This window comes from Salvelinus sp. IW2-2015, linkage group LG7, assembly GCF_002910315.2.
Source record: "Salvelinus sp. IW2-2015 linkage group LG7, ASM291031v2, whole genome shotgun sequence".
Lineage (NCBI taxonomy): Eukaryota > Metazoa > Chordata > Actinopteri > Salmoniformes > Salmonidae > Salvelinus > Salvelinus sp. IW2-2015.
In genome coordinates, this window is record NC_036847.1 from 15,862,999 (window position 1) to 15,883,093 (window position 20,095).

The 20,095-nt window shown below is 40.3% G+C and overlaps 1 protein-coding gene across 5 annotated transcripts in view; it reads right to left on the minus strand.

The window, feature by feature from the left end:
• Positions 1-20,095, minus strand: part of chl1a (cell adhesion molecule L1-like a) — a 123,095-nt gene that overhangs the window by 11,100 nt on the left and 91,900 nt on the right. For 3 of the 5 annotated variants that reach the window (XM_023991134.2, XM_023991136.2, XM_023991135.2), the window contains exons 20-24: positions 17,245-17,449; positions 16,743-16,865; positions 14,618-14,791; positions 4,210-4,341; positions 1,286-1,358 (exon numbers count right to left, since the gene is read on the minus strand). In XM_023991134.2, the coding sequence (XP_023846902.1) occupies positions 1,286-1,358; positions 4,210-4,341; positions 14,618-14,791; positions 16,743-16,865; positions 17,245-17,449 (707 nt within the window). Of the gene's footprint in view, positions 1-1,285; positions 1,359-4,209; positions 4,342-4,730; positions 4,893-7,425; positions 7,994-9,761; positions 9,813-10,312; positions 10,327-14,613; positions 14,792-16,742; positions 16,866-17,244; positions 17,450-20,095 lie in introns of those variants that run through there. The other 2 variants (XM_070444510.1, XM_070444509.1) reach the window with 2 other exon arrangements.

Genomic DNA, 20,095 nt, shown 5'->3' on the forward strand with positions numbered 1-20,095 from the left:
ACTCTGGTGGCGCAGCTAGCACTGCGATGCAGTGCCCTAGACCACTGCGCCACCCGGGAACACAAGATTGTCAGCCAACATAACGTGTAACTTATTTGAAACGTCATTACTTTATTACATTGCTCAACATTTTCTTAACATTTGTCATTAGTTAGTTAAATTAATTTGTATTCGCTCGTCGACTTTGGCTGCATATTTTCAGCCATTTTCGTCAAATCTGAAAACGTTGTGAAGCCACGCCCATTTTCTGAAGAATTGCATTACGGGCCCTAAAAGTACAGAAATAGTGTCCTATGCTGTATACTTCGTATTTTGCCAAATTTAGTACGGCATCCAGGAACTTTTGGCATACTAACTATATCCATACTATGACCAATAAGCATACTACATACTCAATTCACTTCACAAATAGTATGGTTAGTGCGGTTAGTATGAGTATTCGAACACAGCTATGCTGTGACATCGCCATACTGTGATAAAATTACTGCAGAGCTGCTACAGTCCCGGGTTCATTTTGGGCTCTGATCTGAATCCAACTTCCTCCTCGACCTCAGCTGCAGCGCCTTGCTCTCTATGAGAGAGGAGTTAACTGGCACCATGCGTGGTCACACAGACATGAGAGAGATGGAAGTGCAATCACTGATTTTTGATGACTTTGGTCATCAAAAGATGTCTCGCCTTTGACCCCCCGTTTAGTTTTTTTTCCAGCTTTGAAGGAAGTCTTTTGTCCTACATGTCTCAGAATAAATCACACATGCTTCTACACCTGCATTGCTTGCTGTTTGGGTTTTAGGCTGGGTTTCTGTACAGCACTTCGAGATATTAGCTGATGTACAAAGGGCTATATAAAATAAACTTGATTTGATTTGATTTAAAGCACATCTACTACTTAGGGAGTAACGTACAACAAATGTGTTTGTGATTTTACCAAGTGCACATGCACCCACCCAGACACACTTGACAAAAACATATACTATACACAATATCCTACTCTACAGTACCATATCAATTTAAGGACAACTACCTACATTTTTTGTTTACTTAGCTGCAAACTGTTGGGAATTTTCATTTCTGTGCTGATCCAAGAAAAGCGCATGCATATAAGGTTCTTTCGGGACAAGAGAGATGTACAGTAAGAAAATCATGAAAAGTATGGAAGTTCTTCTAATCTCATTGCCACAAAGCTCAATCATAAATATAATATAGTGAAAATACATATTGCTGTCAATGTAAGCACTTCCATATTAAATCTCACCATTCTCAAGAACAATAGCAAATGGCTCACCTGTAATCACAGAATGTGTCATCATTCATGCCCTGGGACTCAACTTCAGGGTGGAGATCCTCCTTTTCCTTTACTGTAAGATTGAAACATGTTCTATTAGGCTAGTACCAGAAAGCTCTATACAGGCTCTTAGAATGTTTTAATTCAATTACATTTAAGGGAAGGAGATTGTCGTAACACCTCATAACATTTTCATGAAAAATTATTTATAAATAATTTATAAATAGTCCATCATTATATAATCATAAACATTCATAAGCATTACCATTCATAAAGATTAGGAACATTTATTATAGTGTATAAAGCATTCATAAGCATTTTTACACATTTATAAGCATTTATATTGTCTTATTCATGAAGGTTAATAGAAAATGTAACCGGACATCATTCAAAACGACACTGTGGCAGATCCCGGTTGTGAGAAAGTAACATTGTCCCTGCTTTGAGAAAAAGCAGGTCCTACCTTCAGTACAAAACATTATTAGTTTGATTGACCAAATGACATGTACCAGGAAGAATCAGTGTGGTTTTCAGGAGTACATGTTTGATTGCATTCCATCCCTGAGATATCGAGTGACAGGATGAACATTTAAAAGTTACTCTGAGAAAAAAAGGTGCTTAGTTGAACCATATAGGGTTCTTCAGCTTGTCTCTATAGGAGAACCCTTTTTGGTGCTAGGTAAACCCTTTTCAGAGGGTTCTACCTAGAACCCTCTACTGTATGAAGGGTTCTTCCTAGAATCTTCTATAAATGGTTCTACTAATCACCCTTTTATCATCTAAAGGTTCTTCCTAGAACTCTCTATGAAGAGTTAAATTGAGAACCGTTTAATCTTTGAAGGGTTCTTCTTAGAACCCTCTATGAACAGTTCAACCAGCCTTATTAGCCTTTTATATATGTAATGTATTGTCATAAAGAGTTTAATTTTAAAGGCCTTTCTTTGAGGGCCTAGTTATACTCTATCGCAGTAGTCTGAATCTCCTGGTTTTACAAGCCACATCAAGCATTCAAGTCCTGCAACCCACATTCAGAATGACTGACAGGGTAGGGAAGATTAATTAGTGAGACTACCTAAATCATCTAAACTGGAACAGACATCTCAGTAAAAGGTGAAATAAGTCTAACTACTAACAGATTGGATTCATTTCGAAAAATATACTGTATGTTAGAGATGAAAAGGTTATTGGTAGAACCCTTCATATATGGTTATATGAAGAACAATTCATAGAGGGTTCTACTGTAAAGATAAAGGAAACACTTCAGTTGTTTGAGCTGTTATAGTGTGGGTTGCAGGTCCACTCAAGAGGGCAAACAAAAGGTAAACAAAAACACCAATAAATACAATGCCATTCTGAGTGATCACCTTCAACATATGATGAAGAATTTCTATACTGATGGGAGTAGTGAAAACGACGTAAACCATATGCCATGGCCGTCTCAGTCACCAGATCTCAACCCAATTTGGGAGATTCTGGAGCGGTGCCGGAGACAGCGTTTTCCACCACAATCAACAAAACACCAAATTATGGGAATTTCTTGTGGAAGAATGGTGTCGCATCCCTCCAATAGAGATCCAGACACTTGTAGAATCTATTCCATGGCGCATTGACGTTGTTCTGGCAGCTCGTGGTGGCCCGGCACCCTATTATGGCACTTTATGTTAGTGTTTCCTTTAATTCACAACACGTATTTAACACAAATGTGTAATTTTCTCATAGCTGAAACCACAGAAGGATATGAACAACAAACATCTCAAATGACCAAAAATATCTCCTCAACCATCCTGAGTGCTCTTTTGTGCGTCTGTTCCAAACGATTTCCAACAGCTCTATGTGTAAATATGATTAAAAAGTAAAGGGGCTTTTGAGAGAGACAAAGGAGAGGGGTTTCATGAAAAGCATCAGGACAAGTAAAGGAGGGAATACAGGGGTGATGAAATATTCAGTGTTCATGTTAACAGCTCCCGCAGGCGGAAATGGTGAGAGCGAAAGAGAGCGGGTGAGACGGCAGCACCTTTGTGAGGCCGAGACGGGTGCACAAAGGCTAGAGAAGAGCCAGGGCCGGGTCCCGGTGAAGGCAGAGAAGGGGAACAAAGCTGGCTGATTCCAACCTGTCTTTTTGACAACCCCAGTAATCAGCGGTGCCGGGCTGGGACACGAGGGCCACAGCACAGAGAGGAGGGACAATTGTGAAGGAAAGAAGGCCTCTAGCATCTTGCCGATGTTTCACACACAGGGTTGAATGGGGTTTGTCTGATTTCCCACATGCATGGACTGATTGGCATGCACGGTATGCAAAGAGCATTCCCACACATGTCACGACTTCTGCRGAAGTTGGTCCCTCTCCTTGTTCGGGCGGCGTTCTGCGGTCGAAGTCGCCGACCTTCTTGCCATCGCTGATCCACTTTTCATTTTCCATTGGTTTTGTCTTGTCTTCCATCACACCTGGGTCCAATTCCATCAATTACATGGTGTGTATTTAACCCTCTGTTCTCCCCCCATGTCCTTGTCCGTAATTGTTTTCTTGTAGTGCTTGTGCACAGTATGCTGGTATTACCGGGTTTTGTTTGACCCATTTATTTGTATTGTTCTGTTGACGGTGGTTTATGGATATTAAACGACACCGTTGTAAATCAGTTTTCGCTCCCCTGCGCCTGACTTCTCTGCCGCCAGTACGCACCTCACTACAACACAGCTGAAGCTGTTGGCCAGGTTCGGGGTCCATTTTATTTCAGTTAAATCAGGAAATAAACAGACATTCAATTTGTGAATTAAAAAAAAACACCATTGAAAATAATAAGGTAATGTTCGGTTGACGAGCAATTTATTTCCTCTATCGAATTAAATAGATGCCAAAACCAGCGAAGTTCAAAGACAAAACTGACCTTGGACACTGGAAGACATGTTTGGGTGAGGTGGTGTACCTGCGTATTTGCCACCCTTGTTGCGGGTCACGAAGCATGCGATGAGCACGGTGAGGGTGAGGAGAGCAACAGCGCACATCATCCCGATGAACCAGCCCTGGGTGGAAACTCCCAAGTGAAGACTGGCCAAACCTAACCCACCCCAAACAGACAAATGAGGTTAGTTTGCCCCTAAACAACTCATATAACAACTAGTACATTAGAAAACAGATAGCACAAAAACTGCTTGGCATGGGAACCATATGGAAGTCCGTTGAGGTCATGAAAATAACTTTTTTTCTCAATAGACCCCCATAGTACAATGATATCCCCTATTGTTTGATTGTTTCACTTTCCCCTGGTAACATTTGTCAATCACTTATAAAATAATATAAAATGAAGGACACAGGAAATAAAAACACATCACACCACAGACGCTGTCGATAATTGTAGACAAATGCTTGTCAATCTGGTATTCTGTTGTGAGTGGAATGGACAGTTGATGGCTACCAATTGCACACCATGGGACTATTCTCTCTTACCTTTGACCCTGGTCTGTATAACGTCTTCGAAAATACTAGCATTATCGAGCCGTGACTTGGCCAAGAGACGCACAGTGTACACCGTCCCAGGCTCCAGCCCTTCAATCAAATGGAAATTCTTAGAAGTGTTTACTGCTTCTGAAATCCTCCAGTTACCTTCACCTACAGGATTCGCACAACCATCATGTGTTATTAGTCAGGCTAGCAGCAAATGGTAAGGACTATCGCCATGCTGAACACTACTTCTACGACAACAACACTGAAAAATACATAGTTTACATTTCAGATAATGGAAACAAAGTATAAATGAATTGTAAGTTACTAAAATGCAATAGCAGTCAGTTTGTGCATACAGTACAGTCAAGCCCTATATATCCTTATAACTAGGGCTGTGGCGGTCATGAAATTTTGTCAGCTGCTGATTGTCAAGCAAAAAACTACCGGTCTCACTGTAATTGACCGTTAATTAACATAAACACATTTAGCATCTCCTGTCTTCCACACATAGCCTACAAGTTACTGATGCAGATCTTTGGAACATCTACATTTTAAAAAGTCAAATCCATGCAATATAGCCTACACCATCACAATAAATCCAGTATTTATTTCAGACAGGTCTAAAGATATGAAGAAAATGTAGTCTATTTCAGAAGAACAGAATAGCATACACTGCATGGTCCTTATGTTAGGTCCTGATCTGGCTATGCCATATAGCTGTGAGCTACACTAGTTCATTTAACAGAAAAGATTTGCTTAGAATTCCGTAGCATTATTTTATATTATTTTATAGTATGAAGAATACAATTGAACCTAGTTGAATAAAATAGAAAGGATCTTTTCTCCACACATGCATTCTGTGTTGAGCGGTTAACAAAGAAACAGGTACTCCCTATATGCTTAATTTAGAGTTATTTATGTAACTTTAGTTGTGATACAAATGTTGGGCTATATGTTTAGATTTTTAATACATTCTAAGGCTGTATGATGTGACTCTAATGATGATTTGAAAAAAGTTGCTCTGCTTTGTTTCTTGCACAGGCCGCACATACTTCATCAGTCTCTCATTCACAATTTGACAAGCACTTGATAATGCCTCGTCTTTCCCAGCAGCATCCCCTTTGTGTCGCCCTAATTTCCCTAAAAAAATGAATGCATTTTGCGGCCAGTAGCCGTTATGCCCTTTGGCTGAATATAATAATTATAAATCCCTTCTCCCTACTGCCTGCCCGAAGCATGATTGGGTCTTCCTCACAGGCTACAAGTGAAGACCGACACATCGGGGACGCAACTGCGTGCATCCTTATCCAATTCCGAGGCGCATATTGAAGATATTGGAAGAACTTTCCACATTTACTTTTCATCAGCCAACAAGATGAGTAGACCTAACAAACAGAAAAAGCACTAGCCTATGTCAATCTACTATCCCCATAGTACAAAAGTTGACATATTCTGTGCGAGAAATAAATATTCCAAACATAATCTGGGACAATTGTGGGATGCGAAAGGTCCCAAATTAATACAACCACTAGCATAAAAAAAAACTGTTTTAAGCAATGAGCCCGACGCAACAGATGAGAACGTTTAGCTTAAAATGTTGATAAACGAATAGGCTATTTCTTCACAGCAATGCGCACACGCAGAAGGCTATAAGTGCAAATGTTCCATTAGCAGGAAAACACCATCATCAAAACGGACCACAAATGCAATTATGCATGTAATGCTTTTATTATAAAGGTGCATTTTTATGGTGAAAATGAGCTTCCCCAAACTTGAAACACTTGCGCTGCGTATGTATGCCAGTTAGACTCTACACCCATTGTAAAGCGGCTTCATGTGCTTCATTTTAAGAAGTTATTTGGCCACTTTAGTTGTGATACAAACCTTATCATAACACATATGCCTATGGGCTAGGCTACATGAGGTGTGCGATTATGATTTGAAAACGTTTTTCTTAAGCTGGGCATCATTGATAATACATCATTGATAAGCTAATATTGTCACCCATCACACTATTCTTAATTTKATCTTGTCTTTACATATACTAAATAATATATGTGTGAAATGTGTTATAATTTAGAATGGACCATTATCATGCACCTGTATTGAACAGGAGCAGCGGGGGGGAAAAAACATGTTGTCTATGCARTTAAGTAGCGAATGAAGGATGCTTTTCCCGTGGTTCATTTTCATGCAAGCCAGGTAGGCTTTACTCCAGTTTTAAAGAGAAGCAATTTGCTTAATATTACGAAGGTGGAGAAATAAATATAGCAAGTCTAGCCTATAGAAAGCTGATGGGATCATCCTCTTTTTAATAGAGGCCATCACTCTGTTTTGTCACGCAATTACATAGCCTATAGAAAAGTTGAGCAACATTAGCTCATAGGCTCTCATGAAGTGTTTGATTAGATTTTTGACTACATTTGCATTGATGTCAGAGTGATTAGAGGGACAATAGAGTAGTTCGCCAGTTCAGTAAGCTACTAATGACCATCAGCAGCATCAAAGCTTGTAGAAGCCTAATTACCGTTACTAAACGGTCACATGGAATTTGACTACCATCATGACTCGTGACCGCCAGTGTGGCGGTAATATGGTCACCGTAACAGCCCTACTTATGACATATAACTACATGCGTCCATTTAAAGAAAGAGTAATACACTAGCAATGTGCTACTTTTAAAAAAAGCTGTGGGGGTTAGAGAGTAGCTTACGGTTATTCACATAAGCGACATAAAGCTGAGATTCCTGTTGCTCATCCCCGGCAGTCCAGCTGATTTTTACAAAGGTGTCACTCACATAGGAGCTTATGTTAAACAGGGCTGGGACTGATAAAGACAGAAGAAAGGAAGGGGAAAGAAAAGAGAGGCAGGGAAGAGAGGATTAGTGAAGCCAAATCGGATCCCCCAAGTAAAGAACACTGCAGCCACTAGGCACCCTTCAAGGAGACTGTTAGAAAGCAAGGCAGGCATCCTCTACTTGATTGTGTGAAATTGGATGTGGTGTACAGGGGGATATATAACTTAGGCAAGTCTTCTGAGCTGCCATTTATGACACCCCACATGCAATAATATCTAAATAGATCCGACTACTTAATGTCTGGAAATTGTATTGTTGTCAGAGACAGAGTGGAAAATTCAACATAATAGAAATATAGCAAAAAACAAAGGAGCATCATAGTAGAAGTGTGAATATGTAGTATACCTAAGGAGGAAGYAGTTGCATTCATAGGAATCGAGCTGGGAGGAATGAGAGAGCAGTTCTGCCCTGAAATGAAAGACACACCTCAAGTTCCAATGTACCCATTGAAATAGTTTCTATATTTCTACAATTGTCTTGTTTATGGAATGACCCATTTCAAATTGTACTTTGTCAACATTTACACGACATCTACGACGGAGGTCTACTAATGGTAGGCTCAGTGCCAGGTATCAATGTAGTGTTATTGAATGCTGAAACAATTATGTGTCCAGGCTCTACAAATTGACATCTCGCCACCAATTACAAATGCCTATTTATGGTTAAAAATGACGCTGCTACCACTACTGTATACTACAGTGGCGTCATTCAACACATTTTTTTGAAGGGCCACTGATGGCCCTTCAAAAAAGATGGCCCTTCAAAAAAATTCTATATTTTTGCATTAATTCCATATCTTGTTTTACTACAAGCCTAAATCCCAGAATTAGCCTAGCGAGCAAAGTTGTTTGAAATGATGTCAAAATTAATGTAAAACAGATTCTAATGACATCATTTCAACCCGTTTTGCCCACTGGGAAGGGGGCATGTGCCTCTTTAGTTCCGATGGGCATGACATCACTGGTATACTGTTACTAATGTTAGGGCAATTATCATCACACTACTATCCTATCGAAATATCACACACAATTAACACATTCCGTTTGCAATTCTAACATGTTCCAATGGCATGGGAAATGACTTGATAAACTATTTCCAAAACATTTTAAATGTATTAAGGATCTAAAAATCCACTCCAAACTATAGCTTTTATGGTAATTGTGAAAGCAAAGATAGGGAAGAATGCCTTTTACATTCAACATGTTACAATTCAATGTGTTACAATAAAACGTGTTATTGTGTAATTCATGTATTTCCAACACATTTCTAACAAGTAGATTTCCGGTAAGGTACTACTACCACAACTACCGCTATCTGTATTTGGAATTCTATCCAGGAAGCCTATGGATACATACTCCTCTCAGTGGGTGCCACAGCTGGAATGGAGGAGAAATCTTCAGAGGGAGAAGAGTTCAAATAAGGCACCACATCACAAACATGAGGAAAGCTAGTCTCCAGGCACAGTCAAACACAAAATACCATACACATGTACGCACCGATGCATGCACGCACGCACACACACACACACATACATACACAGCCATAATCCATCAATACACACAACACAAAAAAACTACAACCATCATCTATCAATGATGATGACAGCCAAATGGTACATTTTTAATCAGTCATAGACATATGCAAGAGATACACAAAGCACAACACTAAAGCCAGGTATTGATCCTTTCAAAACAACTGACATGATGAAATGTGCTTTATGAAGAGCTTATACACTGAGTATACCAAACATTTGGAACACCTTTCTAATATTGAGTCGCACCCCCTTTTGCCCTCAGAACAGCATCAATTCTTCGGGGCTGGCCCATTTTGACTCCAATGCTTCCAACAGTTGGCTGGATGTCCTTTGGGTGGTTGACCATTTTTGATTCACACGGGAAACTGTTGAGCATGGAAAAACAGAAGCGTTGCAGTTCTTGACACAAACCGGTGCGCTTGACACCACTATCAAACCCCGTTCAAAGGCACTTACATTTTTTGTCTTGCCGATTCACCCTCTGAGTGGCACACATACACAATCCATGTCTCAATTGTCTCAAACCTTAAAAATACTTATTTAACCTGTTTCCTCCCCTTTATTTACTATGATTGAAGTGTATTTAACAAGGGACATTGATAAGGGATCATAGCTTTCACCTGGATTCTAAATATCACATACACATGCTAAGATTTGTTTCAGATGGTGCCGACGGAGATGGCAGCATTGCAACTAGCTCTTAGAAAACTTTTATTAGCTCAGGAAATGTTTTGTGTCATTACATACAACCGGGAAGAACTATTGGATATTAGAGCGGCGGTAACTCACCGGAACTACCAGCATTATGACCAGGAATATGACTTCCCTGGAGCCGATCCTTTGTTCACTCTCCCCAGAGCAATTGAACTTATTCCAGAGGCCGASCCAAAACATCGCCGGCGGAGGAGAGGCACTCGAGGCGGCATGCTGGTTCGACTTAGGAGGCGCACACACTACCCACCGCTTCCGAGTATATTACTCGCTAATGTTCAATCTTTGGATAATAAAGTTGATGAGCTTAGAGCAAGGATTTCTTTCCAGAGAGACATCGGGGCCCACAAAGAACTTCACTGAACTTTATGCAAACTGGAAACCACATATCTTGAGGCTGCGTTTATTGTAGCTGGGGATTTTAACAAAGCAAATCTGAGGACTAGGCTGCCGAAATTCTACCAACATATTGACTGTCCTACTCGCGCTACTAAGACTCTCGACCATTGCTATTCAAACTTCCGGATGCTTACAAGGACCTCCCCCGCCCTCCTTTCGGSAAATCTGACCACAACTCCATCTTGCTCCTCCCGTCCTCCCGAAACTCAAACAGGAAGTGCCCGTGCTTTGTACTATTCAACGCTGGTCTGACCAATCGGAATCCACGCTCTCAGTCCCATCAAAGCTGGGACCGAGAGACTGAAAAACAGCTCTATCTCAAGACCACCAGACTGCTAAACAGCAATCACTAACTCAGAAAGGCTGCTGCCTACAATGAGACCCAATCACTAGCCACTTTAATAAATTGATCACTAGTCACTTTATACAATGCCACTCTAAATAATGCCACTTTAATAATGTTTACATATCTTACACTACTCATCACAAGTATATACTGTATTTTATACCATCTATTGCACTTTGCCTATGCCACTTGACCATCGCTCATCCATATACTTACATTCACATATTCTCATTCACTCCTTTAGATTTGTGTGTATTAGGTAGTTGTTGGGGAATTGTTAGATTACTTGTTAGATATTACTGCACTGTTGGAACTAAAAGCACAAGCATTTCGCTACAACATGGCATAGACTGACCAGGTGAATCAAATCAAATTGTATAGGTATTTTTTTATTTAACCTTATTTCAGTGAATGTGATACCGTAGAATAGTTTAGCCTGTCCGGAAGCAAGACGTCGGTCTCGGCGACATGGCTGGATTTCCTTTTACAACATTTTGCATTAACATCTCCTAACCATGTGTATGTGACAAATAAAATTTGATTTGATGATTGTTTTGATCACGTGGACTGGGATATGTTCCAGGTAGCATGCAAAAATAATCTAGACGCATACACGGATACAGTGACTGAGTTCATAAGGAAGTGTATAGGAGACGTAGTACCTACTGTGACATTCGCGCAAAACTGAAAGCGCGAACCACCGCCTTTAACAATGGCAAGGCGACTGGTAATATAAACAGTGTAGTTATTCACTCCGCAAGGCAATCAAACAAGCTAAACGACAGTATAGAGATAAAGTGGAGTCGCAATTCAATGGCTCAGACACGAGACGCATGTGGCAGGAACACCAGCCACGTCGCCGAGACTGACATCTTGCTTCCGGACAGGCTAAACTATTCTACGGTATCTCATTCAACAATGCTTACATATCTTGCATTACTCCTCTCATATGCATATACTGTTTTTTCTATACTATTCTACTGCATCTTAGTCCGTTCCGCTCTGACATCGCTCATTCATATGTATATAGTCTTAATTCATTCCTACTTAGATTTGGGTGTATGGGTATATGTTGTGTAATTTGTTAGATATTACTTGTTAGATATTACTGCACTGTTGGAGCTAGAAGCACAAGCGTTTCGCTACACCCGCAATAACATCTGCTAATCACGTGTATGTGACCAATACAATTTTATTTTATTTGATAAATATGTGTATGTCTTGCTTAGCTAAATACATTTTTTTTAAGTATGTGACCTATACAATTTGATTTGATTCCCCTGGTCAGTCTATGTCATGGAATGAGCAAGTGATCTTAATGTTTTGTAGATTCAGTGTATAGTTACAGTAAATGCAATGCTTATCCTGGGAATCTTTTTACGTGTCAATTTTCAAAGGATAAAGCTAAGAACATTAACAACGTCATAGTTAAGAACATTATAAAAATATGGAAAGAAAATGAAACGTGTTCTACAAGAATCAATATCACTCCCTAAAACACAACCTRATGGAACAATACTTGGATTGCTTTTCAGAATTCACCGATAAATTGGTCCACATGGAAAACTAAAGGCATAGAAACCATTAATGACTTTTAATGATGTTTCAAATACATGCAACTTAAAAGTTACATAACACAAAATTTCAAATTGAAATCTTTTGGACATCAGAGCAACCTTAAGGGAATCTTTTTTGTGTAACGTGTGCTCCCTTCTCCGGCCTCTAGGTCACCAGGCTGCTCGTGTTTCTTGTTTTAAAGTTCCGTTCCCTTATTAAATGTATTCCCTCCCTGAACTTGCTTCCCGACTCTCAGCGCACATCGTTACAATTTGAGTCAGGAAAGGATGTTCATATGATAGGGAAGATATTCAAAACCTTGCAGAGAGCATGTCCAACTGACAATCTCTTAGGAAAAAATATAAACTATTGGAACCAAGACTTAAAAAGAACTGATGTTGGCACAAGATGGAGTGAAAGTTGGAGCATAACTAACGAAATTACAGTTAACGATAATTTAGGCTTAATCCAGTATAAACGAACYTATAGAATTTATTATACAAAAGACAAAATTCACAAATTCTACAGCACAAGGGCASAGTCATGTCTTAAGTGTAAAACTAATAATGMCTCAATAATCCATGCTTTCTGGGAATGCTATAAAGTCCGGAAATTGTGGGCYMAGCTAGAAAGTTGMCTGTCAGAASTATTACAATGCAAACMTACTTTTAATCCGTCTGTCTTCCTATTTCAAGACATGGCATGTGGGGGTGTAGTGAGATACCCGATGGGTTGGACGATTCTCTTCATCACTCATCTTGAAACCCGCCATCATTAACACAATGGAAAAATGTAATGATTTAACATTTAAATATTGAAAGTGCGTGGGCTACGGAAAGAAACAAAATGGTGCAGTTTCAGGCCATGTGGCGGAAAGTGATGCGGCCACTGGAGATCGGGGGGGGGGGTGCAAGTGGGTCTGGGCAGGTGTGATGTAGTTGATGTTTGTACGATGTAGTCGTTTGTACAGTATGTGTATGTTTTGTATTGTTTATAAGATATAAACATGTTCCTAAAGTTTTGTGCACTCAGTGTAATTGAATCTCTGGTGAAACACTGTTTTTCTAAGGGATTTTTGGTAGGTGGTTTTGCTATCTGTATTAAATGCAACATACATTTTTTCCCCCACTTTTTTGCTACACCATGAGGAGACAGACAAAAATAGATGGTTTTAGACCAGTTGAAGAGTCCAACACATTGTTCTGATATCACTGCTGTTGTGTCCTTGTATCACAGCTGTTGTTCTTGTTCAATTTCTCAGTAGTTTCTCTTTTTCTATTTCCTTTGTACCATASTCTTATTTCTTTCTCTCACTCATGTCACTCTCTCTCTCATCCTCTCTCTCGCTCTCTRTCACAGGCACAGGCACCCACCCACACTCAAATACAAACAGAAACAAAACACACAACTCTCTTTCCCAAATTCCCATGATGCATCTCACAGTGCCATGGATGTTCCATTGTATGTAGTATCAACTTCATACTCTCTATCACCTCCCATCAATGTCTCCAAACTCATTGCATTCCAGCTCCCCTATTGCCACACATACATCTTGTAGATAATGACTGACATGGCCGGAAGGCACACATGCKTAATAGGCCCTTCTATCTCCATTCAGAGTCATATACTCTACCATGTTCAGTAATGACAGACACTATAATGTCTCAATAGGAGCACTGACTCCAAGCACGGACTACAACTCCCTTCAACACTTCAAAAACTGGTTGTCTCAACAATGAGTTCTCATTCAACTTCATCAACGTGGCTGCCTGATATTTGCTAAYAGTTGTCAGAATATACAGTTTGTCTCATAATCTAGATGTCAACCACAAAACAACAAAAGGGTTTGAAGCTGTCGTTGAATATTTGATTGCACATTTATTTGCATAACACTGTAGTGTAAACTCTACATGTGTAGTAGTATTTTGCTTGACATGAATGGATGCGATTTCAGAACAACTTCTGCAGGTGTAGGAGAAAGTTTAGAGTTATTTACTATTACCTTGTTTTGTCTACTAGTTCGTTGTAAAAAACAAGCTAGCCTTTTAACTTCCCACATCTCCCSATATGATATAATAATGTGTAACCTACAACATTATCCCAGTTTGATATGTTGCTTGAATGCTTTCACGCCAATATCAGCAAAAAATATAACATAATTTTTCCTCACGGCGAGATAGCAGAAAACTGCTGTAAAAACTTGACCAACTTTTCCATTTTAAAATATACTAGAATCACAGTTATTATTACTTGCAAACAAAAAACATTTTGTGGWTTCTAATAAATCAACAATGTTGTTTGGATTATTGTTTGAGGAGTCGCTGAGATTATATTTGGTTATGAGCTACAAGCGTACCGACGCCTACTATTAGTAATCGTAGCTGCGTTGCGTAGTGTTTTGTTCCGTAGCATAAAGTAATCAGAGTTTAACACAGCCATCAACTCCCTCAARCATGATCCATCCCCCTGTGGATTGGCTACTCACTTGCTTCTGTGACCGTGCTACCCTCCTCCATGCGCTGGGGTCCGCAACCCACCCTGGTGCAGGCGCTCAAGTAAAACATGTACTTGCTCATCTCCCCCAGGCCCTGCAGGAGCCACTGGGTGGTGTCGGCACTGCTGACGTTCACCTCCTGCATGTCCCCCATCGTCTCATTTACTATAGAAGAAGAAAATAATAGAAGCCATTTAGCAGATGCTTTTATGCAAAGCGACTTAGTCATGCGTGCATAATTGTTTWAATTTTTTATTTAACATTTATTTAACTAGGCAAGTCAGTTAAGAACAAATTCTTATTTACAATGACGGCCTACCCCGGCCAAACCCTAATGACGCTGGGCAATTTTGCGCCGCCCTATGAGACTRCCCAATCACGGCRGGTTGCAATACAGCCTAGGTCTGTAGTGACGCCMCTAGCACTGAGATGCAGTGCCTTAGACCGCTGCGCCACTCGGGAGCCCYAGTTTTACGTATGGGTGGTCCCGGGAATCAAACCCACTATACTGGCGTTGCTAGCYCRATGCTCTACCAACTGAGGTACAGAGGACCACCCAAGAAGAAGATATACACACACACATATGTAACATTGGTGCCGTGACCCGGATCACTGGTTGCTGCGGAAAAGGAGGAGGTCGAAAMGGGGGTGAGTGTAACGGATGTGAAATGGCTAGCTAGTTAGCGGGTACGCGCRAYTAGCGTTTCAATCGGTTACGTCACTTGCTCTGAGACTTGAAGTAGGGTTTCCCCTTGCTCTGCAAGGGCCGRGGCTTTTGTGGAGCYATGGGTAACGATGCTTCGTGGGTGACTGTTGTTGATGTGTGCAGAGGYTCCCTGGTTCGCGCCCGAGGTCGGGGCGAGGGGACGTACTAAAGTTATACTGTTACACATACACAAAAATACACATTTGGTTGGAGAGGCTGGAGCAGAGATCATCTCATGCAGCTCACAGTCAAACATTCACATGTCATGGCTTTTGTGCCAGGAGTTTTGTGAGCTGACTATGTGAGCTGACTATGTGAGCTGACGAGGAAAACACGACTCTAGTTACAAGACTTGACTAAGAGTCTGGGGCCTACTCATATGCTGTAATTAGGCTCCAGAGGTTTTCCTTGTCAGGTCTCGTGGTAAATAAATGGAGATGTTAGTGTTATAGTATTTTACCCATCGATTACAGATTCCAATTACTGCACTTACAATTCACTGCCTCACTTTTTTCTGTATTAGTGCCTTTCCATGTTATTCCTAAAGACGTTGCTCTGAAGCAGCATGTACATAAAGAGATACCACTATACAATGATAAGGTTTAATAAGATTTCCTTGTTGATTTTTTGTTGTTGTTGTAATACTGTATATTTGCCAGCCTGTTAGACTCTCTGAACCAGTTCTATTGTAATGCTCATATTCCCACTGGCTGGTACTTTAATATCAGTGAAATGCTGATATCTGATGACAAGCACTGAAAAGGGCATGCTGGCTGCATTCAGAGGCTCGACTGGCTCAGTGGGTGCTAGAACTGCAGGGAAGGGTCTCCCATATAATTTCACACAAAGACTCCAGAAATGTCAGGCAAAATAAATGCAGGTAAAAGGAAAATGTAATGRATGTGATGAAAGCCTCTTACCTCAGTGTTCTCGCCATAAGATAAGTGTTCTCTTCATATAAGATGTGAATGGTTTCATTTGAATTCCATGTGATAGAAAGCATATAATGACATATGAACACTAGTCATGTCTTCTTTTGATTTAGTAAACGTTTCCATTCTATTAGGGGAAAAACAGCAACTACATTTTATATGCCTATAGAGGTAACTCTCTGCCAGTGGGCAATACCAATAATTGAGCTTTAGAGAGAACCCAATTGACAATTGAGTATTTAAACAGCACCATCTAGTGCAGGTTTTGATAGTGCAGCTATTGGAACAACAGCAAACTGTACTACAGTAAATGACCAGTCTAAACTGACCGCTAGGTAATAGTAGGTCAAGAGTAATATTCAGCTGTTAAAATTGTGGTGAAGTTGTGTGTACATACTCATCTACTGTAGTAATACTAGAGTGGTCATATGAGTACATACTCATCAAGTAATACTAGGATGGTCATGTGTGTACATACTGAGTTGGTACTGCAGGAGATATCCCATAAGGATGCCGTTGGCCTCAAAGGGGGGTGCCCACACCAGGGTGATAGAGTCTCTCTGGGCGTTTGACACTGTCAGAATGGGCACTTGTTCGGGAACTGTCAAAACATAGAAAAACAAACAAACATTACACATTCAGCCTACAATCCGTCATAATCGCATCGAACATACTTCTTAGGCTTACCTTGCTGTGAAATCTATAGCCTTTAGCGTTCACATATTTTGAGCTTCATTTTTCAGCAAGGCACACAAATGATGTATTAATATACAGTATAAGACAAACACTCACACTTACAGTAACATGTTGTGTTCTGCYACAACACCACAGTTCTCAGGGTGGGTGATGTCACTTCACAATGGCTATTACTACAGGACACAGCTAACTACCTCACATCTGCTACACAAAGTTGGCATTGTTGTACTGTTATGCCTTGTAGTAAACCTGTGAGTGCACACAGCCCTCTGCCAAATATTTACCTCCTTCTGGAGTCTGGAAGGTGACGGGGTCACTATTGGGGCCGTTGCCCCTTTTGTTAAAGACGTTGACGGTCAGTCTGTACTCCGAGAAGGGTCTGAGGCCAGGTACCGTGGCATGGCTCCTGTTCCCCGGGAACGTCAGGAAATGTCTCTCCTCAGGAATTCTGTTGGAATGTAGGAGACTCCGTTTCCTCAGCCAGTGCACCTGAGGGAGGGATAGAAAATGAAGAGACTTATATGGCAGCCATTTCGAAGATGATATTCAAATGAGAAAAGGTTTGTTTGTGATGGAGATTGTTTCACAGGACCTTTTTTTTGTTATTTATTATATATTTTTATTGGACATATACACCCCCCTCCATATGTATTTGTACAGTGAAGCTAACCATTTTAATTTGGSTCTATACTCCAGCATTTGAGATAGAATGTTTCATATTAGGCGACAGTACAGAATGTCAGCATGTCTTGTGCCATTTTGGAGTCACTTTTATTGTAAGTAAGACTAGAAGATGTTTCTGAACACTTTTCCATCCATGTGGATGCTTCCATGATTATGAATAATCATGAATGAATTGTGAATAAGGATGAGAGAGAAGCTTACAGAGGCACAAAGATCATAACCCCCATTTTTTGTTGTCGCCTCTGAAAGGGATCTCACTCATAATTATTTATGATTCATTCATGATTTTTCTTAATCATGGTATCAGAAACATCTCACCTACTCACTTAAAGAAAATTACTCTAGTCATCATTCAGTTACTYTTGGACAAAACATAACCCAAAACACAATCAAAACAAACTGCAAATTAGTTTGTAGAGTCGCAAGCTTGATGTAGTCAATGCATGCAATCAATACTATATGGGACCAAATACTAAAGTTTTTACTTCTTTAATACATTATACGTGAATGTGTTCAAATTAATTATTCAAATGGGAGGACTAGATACATAGTGATTTCATTTCTAAACAGTGAAACAGATATTTATGAAAATACCCTCAAATAAAAGGTGACATTCTGTACTGTCACCTTATATTAAACCTTTGATCTCAAATCCCAAAATCTGGAATATAGAGACAAATTAAAAAATATTGCTTCACTGTCCAAATACAGTGCCTTCGGAAAGTATTCAGACCCCTTGACTTTTTTCACATTTTGTTACATTACAGCCTTATTCTAAAATTGATTAAATTAAACAAAAATCCTCAGCAATCTATACACAATACCCCATAATGACAAAGCAAACAGTTTTTTAGAATGTTTGCAAAAGTATATTAAAAAAAAACTGAAATACCTTAATTACATAAGTATTCAMACCCTTTCCTATGAGACTAGAAATTGAGCTCAGGTGCATCCTGTTTCCATTGATCATCCTTGAGATGTTTCTACAACTTGATTGGAGTCCACCTTAGGTAAATTCAATTGATTGGATATGATTTGGAAAGGCACACACCTGTCTATATAAGGTCCCACAGTTGACAGTGTATGTCATAGCAAACACCAAGCCATGAGGTCGAATGAATTGTCCTGGGGCTCAGAGACAGGATTGTGTCGAGGCACAGATCTGGGGAAGGGTACCAAAAAATGTCTGCAGCATTGAAGGTCCCCAAGAACACAGTGGCCTCCATCACTCTTAAATGGGAGAAGTTTGGAACCACCAAGACTCTTCCTAGAGCTAGCCGCCCAACCAAATTGAGCAATCGGGGGAGAAGAGCCTTGGTCAGGGAGCTTTAGAGTTCCTCTATGGAGATGGGAGAACCTTCCAGATGGACAACCATCTCTACAGAACTCCACCAATCAGGCCTTTATGGTAGAGTGGGCAGACGGAAGCCACTCRTCAGTAAAAGGCACGACAGCCCGCTTGGAGTTTGCCAAAAGGCACCTAAAGACTCTCAGAACATGAGGATCAAGATTCTCTTGTCTGATGCCAAGTGTCACATCTGTAGGAAACCTGGCACCATCCCTACGGGGAAGTATGGTGGTGGCAGCATCATGCTGTGGGGATGTTTTTCAGTGGCAGGGACTGTGTAACTAGTCAGGATCGAGGCAAAGATGAATAGAGAAAAGTACAGAGAGATCCTTGATGAAAACCTTTCTCCAGAGCGCTCAGAAGAACAACCCTAAGCACACAGCCAAGACAACGCAGGAATGTATTCAGGACACATCTCTGAATGTCCTTGAGTAGCACAACCAAAGCCTGGACTTGAACATCTCTGGAGAGAACTGAAAATAGCTGTGCAGCGATGCTCCCCATCCAACCTGACAGAGCTTGAGAGGATCTGCAGAGAAGAATGGGAGAAACTCCCCAAATACAGATGTGCCAAGCTTGTAGCGTCATCATACCCAAGAAGACACGATGCTGTAATCGTTGCCAAAGGTGCTTCAACAAAGTACTGAGTAAAGGGTCTGAATACTTACGCAAATGTGATATTTCTGTTTTGTATTTTGAATAAATCAGCTATAATGTCTAAAAACCTGTTTTTGCTTTGTCGTTATGGAGTATTGTGGGTAGATTGAGGGGGGAAAAACAATTTAATCAATTTTAGAATAAGGCTGTAAAGTCAAGGGGTCTGAATACTTTCCGAAGGCACTGTACATATGGAGGGGAGTGTAAGAGCATACAATTGACAAGTCTTGACATAAATACAAATAATGTGTTTGTCTGATGAGTTCCAATTGTTTCATTAGAAGTATTGCTTTTTCGCAGCATTTCACACACTTTGAAATAACACCACATATTATTTAGCATCTACACTGAACAAAAATATAAACACAACATGCAAAGTGTTGGTCCCCTGTTTCATGAGCTGAAATAAAAGATCCCAGAAATGTTCCTTACGCACAAAAAGCTTA